At 36.1% G+C, this 6,931-nt stretch overlaps 1 protein-coding gene across 1 annotated transcript; it reads right to left on the bottom strand.

The window, feature by feature from the left end:
• Positions 1–3,082: 3,082 nt before the first annotated feature.
• On the bottom strand, positions 3,083–6,601 carry LOC143564529 (GDSL esterase/lipase At5g33370-like). Its single transcript, XM_077051778.1, has 5 exons — positions 6,118–6,601; positions 5,282–5,409; positions 4,234–4,476; positions 3,892–4,144; positions 3,083–3,427 (listed from the first exon to the last, which is right to left on the bottom strand). Exons 1-5 carry the CDS (start codon positions 6,386–6,388, stop codon positions 3,195–3,197), a joined length of 1,128 nt encoding a protein of 375 aa, XP_076907893.1. The 5' UTR covers positions 6,389–6,601; the 3' UTR covers positions 3,083–3,194.
• Between the last annotated feature and the right edge of the window lie 330 nt (positions 6,602–6,931).

Raw genomic sequence — 6,931 nt, 5'->3', positions numbered from 1 at the left:
AATCAAACAATAAAATAGTGTAAGGCCCCGAACCCGGTGACCCTACTTTAGCGTCGGATTTACTCATAAACACAGTTCTTCAAATCAGAGTTTATTAAAACTTTTCGCGGAATATAAAACATCAATCATTTGTTACAAAACATTAAATCTTTTCTTTGATACCATAACACAAAACTTTATATTTAAAACATCTTTACTTCTTTCTTCAGATGCCAGCCGTTCAATCCATGCCGTGTGTCATCCTCATGCTAACTCTATAATCAGCTCGCCTGCGTGCATACTAAAAGTCAGCTACGCTGAGTGAGTTCTAGTTAATCGAACGCCATACAATACATACACATACACACATATCCGTAGATACATATCCATACTTCACTAGTTACCCTTCTGTTCTACATACATACTTGCTACCATACATACATACATATCTACAACCACTAACCTCAGTCTACCGAGAGTACGTTCATAGTTCACCGTCTATACCTGTACTCAAGGTCGTGAACACGTACAAGGTTCGCAGTCCTTACCTATGTTCACCATTTATGGTACGTACAAGGATCGCGGTCCTTCCCTATACCATAGTACATCCACAACACGTACAAGGTTCGCAGTCCTTCCCTATGTTGCAACCTAATTCATAGCATGTACGAGGTTCGCAGTCCTCCCCTATGCTACAAAATCAGCACGTATAAGGTTCACAGTCCTTTCCTATGCTGAAATACATCCACAACACGTACAAGGTTCGCAGTCCTTCCCTATGTTGCAACCTAATTCATAGCACGTACGAGGTTCGCAGTCCTCCCCTATGCTACAAAATCAACACGTATAAGGTTCACAGTCCTTTCCTATGCTGAAATACATCCACAACACGTACAAGGTTCGCAGTCCTTCCCTATGTTGCAACCTAATTCATAGCACGTACGAGGTTCGCAGTCCTCCCCTATGCTACAAATACAGCACGTATAGGGTTCACAGTCCTTTCCTATGCTGACGCCTATCTACATTACGTATAAGGTTCGCAGTCCTTATCTACGTTTACATATATCATCTACTTCACGTATAAGGCTCGCAGTCCTTAACTACGCCATCACCAGCCGAGTCTATGTCCGACAGAAGCTAGAGGGATTTGCCATCCTAACCTACTATGTCGAACGTAGAACTCACATGCCATTCGTGTACCTATATACACATACTTACATTATAACATAAGAACACTCTAGGCATTCTTTACCTCATTCATTTAACAACCATACCCCTTGTCGTTACGTGCAATATCCGAAGATCGTTCACGCCCCGACAAGTATTCATTTGAAATATTCATACATCTTCGATATATAATATTCGTACCTTTATTTTTAACCTGACAGTACGCGCAATATCCGAAGATCGTTCGCGTACCGACAAACAATCATTCATAACTATCACACATATCACATATGACATACACTTATCACTTAGGATAAATGTATTAACAACACATCGAGTATGCACACAGCCCCGAAAACATAACAAGGAATGGGGCTAGAAACTCACCTGAACACGGTTACGTTCACCGTTAATCGTAATCCCTTTCTTCAGCTGTGCACGGCTGACTGTATAACAAGTACACGTATCAAACAACTATCACTACTCATATCATCTTTCCAGTCTTAACTACTACCCACAACGAACGGGGGTCCGGGGGTAGCGCCCCTGGCAGCGGGGTCTAGGGGCGGCAGCCCCTAGCAGGGTCCAAGGGGCAGAGCCCCTGGCTGGGGTCGAGCTGTCAGGTCTGCTTGGAAAAATTTTATTTACATTAACTGTCTTAACACATTTTCCATTAGGTTTTTAATTTATTTTCTAAGCGAACTTAACTTTAGGCGAAGTTAAACCTTAAGCGAACTTAGCTTTAGGCGAAGTTAAACCTTAGGCGAACTTAGCTTTAGGCGAAGTTAAACCATAGGCGAACTTAGCTTTAGGCGAAGTTAAACCTTAGGCGAACTTAGCTTTAGGCGAAGTTAAACCTTAGGCGAACTTAGCTTTAGGCGAAGTTCATCAGGCGAACTTAGCTTGCAGGCGAAGTTGTCGTCTGCAGGTTCTGTTCGCTCTTAAATCCTTCGTTCCTTAACCAAATAACTCGATTTAGGTACCCATGGAATCGTCTGACCAGCGCCTACAAACCCCAACTATCAAATCGACCTAACATCGATGTTTAGAGGGTGCGATTTAGGCATATAGGTTACGGGTCATTTTTATCAATCGATTAACCCATCAAATCATAACCATTTTCAGTAAGTTTAGCTTTGTTGGATTCGTTTTTACCATACAAACTCAGATCTACCATTTCTCAAATCAAACCGAACCTATACGAACGATTTCTAACCATAAACGTACCTTGAACGAGTCGAACTTACGAACACGAGCTGGTCTTGTTGCTTTGGTTCGTCACGACGATCTAGCACCAACTAACGTTTACTCTCTCTCGGATCCTGCTCGTTTATGGTGTGTGTGTGTTTTGAATGTGTAGAGATTAGAATGGAAAGAGATGAGGTTTAAGATTTTATGGTGGTTTAGGGGATATTTATATCCTTTAAAGCCCATGGACCTAAGGCTCATTCTCATTTAACCCATCTCAAATAATCTAACACTAGTCCGACTCATACCAACTCCTACTCTATTATTTATTTCACGAACCCGAGTCAACTTTCCCTCTATTATTAAGTAATATAATTAATATCATTTTGGAAATTTCGGGATGTTACAAATAGTTATCATAACAAAAAAAAAAGATGTAGTTTGAATACTGGCTCAATATCAAAAGACGGACCCTTAAAAAAACCAACCAATCAAGCTCTTATATATGTGCTTAACATACCATATTTTCTTTTTGGGTTATGGAGAAAGCTATAGGGTGCCCTAAACAATGCATTGGATCCAACCCGTCAACGACTCGGACTCTCATAAATTAGACAAGCCGGGTCTGAACTTAGACAAGTTTAAGATGGGCTTCGTTAGGCCCCTAGTGAACTAGTTGATTCGAGTTATCCGCGCCTATACAATCATTTCAAAGATTTAATGTTAAAGATTGGACACGACTTATTACTTTGATTCAAGACAATCTAGTCTAGTTACAAACAGCGTAGGAAAACAAACTTATTGACATGAAAAAAAAAACACTTGCATCGTAGCCACGCATATGGCGTAAAATATAGTAATCAAACAACTTTAGAATCCATAACCATGAGGGTGCTAAGATTCATCGGGTGCATATACTTTGTACCATTGAATATCTCTCGTGCAATAAGTCGGTTTGCCCTCTGTGACGGGTGATACGCATCCCAAAACACGTACTCGTCTCTATTTGTACATATGCTTGAAAATGGTGTGCAAAGTCCTAGCCCGTTATACGGTCCTTGTCCACAACAAGCTTCTTGTGATGTCTTAAACCCTACATGTCAGACACATGAACCCAAATACGACATGAGTGTTTGTGGGTTGACACTAACACGACCATTAACATGAAAGTTTCTTATTCGTTTTTGCATATTAATACTCTAATATTTCAAATTTACTAGAAAAATACATATTTATATACTGCAAAATATAAATTTATATAAAAGAATTGTATAGAACAATTGTGTTTAAACTATAAGCCATGATTCTCATTTCTCTTTTAACTTTAAAATTTTGACATAATGATTAAGTTATTACATAAACATATTTTTAAAAATTTGTTCAAAAAATAAATGTTACTGCACTACGTGTGTTCATGGGTTCCATCTTAAACTGACATGAACATGTACTTGTTTAAACTAAACCTAAACCCGTGAATTGAATGGTTTGTGTGTAGCCATAAGTTCGAATCCCAGTATTAAGTACTGGTGAAAGTATATGTATAAAAGTAGGGATTACCGAAAGCTTTTGGATTGGAGATGAAATTCAAGTTCACGAGATTTGTTTCAACGGTTATGAAGACATTGGCTCCAATCTTTTTGTTGAGTGAACTAACCATCTTGATGAGTTGCGGGTTAAACAAATTCGCGGCTTCTTGGAGATCAGCGGCACATTCACCTTGCCTACTATGTTGTGCTAGGCTTGCGGGTACGCAACCTAGTGGCCCCGTTCCTGACACCAATACTTTACGAGCTCCAATGTTATAAAGCCTCTACACAATTCATTTTTATAAACAACTAACGCGTTAATTACTGTTAAATGTATAAATAACTTGTACATAGACGAAATACAATTTGTTACCATTAATAACTTCTCATACTCGGAGATGATATAGGGGACATAATCAGGAATTTTATATTGAATCGACCTAATGGAGTTTGGGATCAAAAAATAGTTGTTCACAAAATCGTTGCCTCCACACGTGATTAGAACCAATGCATCGTTGATAAGTTTTTTTGCTTTCTCGGTCCCGACCAGATCCGCCAAACGAAGTTTGTATGTCTCAAAGTCATTCAACTGATACGGCATCCGAATAATATTTACCTACAAAAATAAATGATAAAAATTCATATCAAAAGGCTAAACTATGGGAGACTATCATATGAAAACTTTTGCTTATTGTGAGAGCTTGAGAGAATTTAATCTAAATAAAATTTTAAGATCTTTTATTTTATTCATTTATTTTAATTATTAAGTTAGTAGTGTAAAAATTAAAAATAAAAAAAGTACTTACATATTTTATCTCATATATTACATATATATGCAATGTAATATGAAGTATACGTGCATTTAATATTGCTAAGAGTGAACTGCGATTTTCGTTCATATGGTTTGTTCGAATTTGTTAGTTCAGTCCAAAAGATTAAAATTTGCTATTTTCGTTCCTAAAGTTTCATTTACATTGCAATTTTCGTCTATAAGATTTTGATTTTATTGCGACTTTTGCCCATGTGGTTTGTTAAAATATGTTATTTTGGTCCAAAATATGTTAACGAAAAGCACGAAAATTGCAATGAAAATGAACCTTATGGACGAAAATAGTAAATTTTAAACTTCTGAATTGACATGGTAAATTTGAACAAACCACAGGAATAAAACTCCAGTTCACTCTATAGCTAAATGCTAATTACATATTTTTAATTAAATATTACTTTTTTGTTTTAAAAAAGAATATTAACGCATAAAAATAACGAAAGAAATAATATATATATATATATATATATATATATATATATATATATTCATCATGTACAATATAATTGGCAAACTAATAATATATTTATTTTAAACGTAACTTACTAAAAAGTATTTTTAAAATTTTCATGGTAGCAATTAATAATTGACTTACAAATTGTATTCCGGTGTCATTGAGGATCCCAATCCCGGCAGAAGCAAAGTTCGCTCCGTTTAACAAATTTTGACCCGATAGAGCTGGATCCAAAAATGGCAATACTGGACCCGCACCGATTAATTCTCCTAAAATCATATAAACAAACTGAACATTCAGTGAACTGTTTAGCAAAAAGTAATATATGAGCAAACATAAACAAAAAATTTCGTTTGATTAACTAAATGAATGAACACGAACAGAGGCCATCTTCTTTCAGTTATGTTCACTTACGCACATTTATTATCGTTAATGTTTGTTCTTTAAAGGCTTCTAATACATTTTAGTGAAATTTCTAATCTTACCATATTGATTAAACCAAAACTATGAACTATAAAGCAAAATATACATGAATATTATGTGATTAATATATATAATTAACATATGAATATTCATGTTAAAAAAACACCAGTACACACTTGGTAACCGGACCGAACCATTCATGAGCGTTTGTTTCGTTTATGTTCGTGAACCGTGTCATGAACCGTTTACGAACAAGTTCATTTCCTTAATGAACGAACACGAACAGGAAATTTTGTTCGGTTAATCGTTCATAGACCGTACGTCTATCCGCTAAGAAACTTAATGGATAAACATGAACAATACCTTATTCGGTTCAGTTCGTTTATAACACCATATACACTTCATCTCAAGTCATAGCCCGGAAATAGTTATTTTTTGATTGTCATAAACATGTCTTGTAAACATGTCTTTTTTTTTTTTAATGACTAGAATTTTAGCATGTTGGTAATGAAGTAAAAAGGAAAAAGAGTATAAAATGAAGTTGGGATGTTAACCAATAGCGTCAGGTAGGTTGAGGCCATTAGAGAAACGACCAGTGGGGCGATGGCCGGGATAGTCAATTCCATAAGGAGGTGAATCCGCTCTTGCAGATGTCGCGAGAAAATTATTGTTTCCATTGTCTACTAACGAGTCGCCAAACACCAAAAACAAGCGGCGGGTGGTCTCGACGTTCGGCTTAGGAGGCGGGTTATTTTCGGCCCCTACACCTAAAGTAACATTGAAAGTAAGAAATGTGAAAATGATAACAAGTGGAATTCTAGACATTGTTGTGTAGCAATATATTATGTACACTTAGAAAATGAACCAAGTGAGAGTATATATATACACAAACTATTCAAAGGGTGAGGTCAATTACCATTTATAGAACCACTTGTTTCAATATGAAAACTACCACATTTCATACCTTGATAAGATCAAATTTAATATTGGCATATCCTCATGAGGTCACAAACGTGGTTTGAATTGTTGAAATGAACATTACTTGTAAATTTATACGAATTAAAGACGTATATCATAATCTGAATACACTTAAAATCATGTAATCGGAGCATACATCATTTAACACGTTTATTTAAAAAGTCAAATTGGCTGACGACTTTTAAACGTATCATAAACGGGTTGATGAGTTGTTATAATAAACAGATTAAACATGTTAACCTCTTTAATAGGGGTTGACATGCCAATATATGGGTTGGGGAGGGAGTGTATTTAATAATAATGGTAGTGTGTAGGCGGTTTAATGGTAGTCAAAACAATTTAATTTGGTTTTGCATTACAACTTAATTACAAGAAGGTTTAATGGTTAAC

The sequence above is a fragment of the Bidens hawaiensis genome, unplaced genomic scaffold (genome assembly GCF_021521415.1).
Source record: "Bidens hawaiensis isolate Kalapana, Puna unplaced genomic scaffold, B.hawaiensis_p1.1 tig00022014_1, whole genome shotgun sequence".
NCBI lineage: Eukaryota > Viridiplantae > Streptophyta > Magnoliopsida > Asterales > Asteraceae > Bidens > Bidens hawaiensis.
This window is presented reverse-complemented; position numbering and strand designations above follow the sequence as displayed.

Excerpts from the sequence above, each read along its gene's own strand:
- LOC143564529 (XM_077051778.1), bottom strand. The coding sequence starts at position 6,388 with ATGTCTAGAATTCCACTTGTTATCATTTTCACATTTCTTACTTTCAAT. Across the intron at positions 5,410-6,117 it reads CAACCTACCTGACGCTATTG|GAGAATTAATCGGTGCGGGT; the intron begins GTTAACATCCCA and ends ATATGATTTTAG. Across the intron at positions 3,428-3,891 it reads CTCCAATCCAAAAGCTTTCG|GGTTTAAGACATCACAAGAA; the intron begins GTAATCCCTACT and ends TCTGACATGTAG.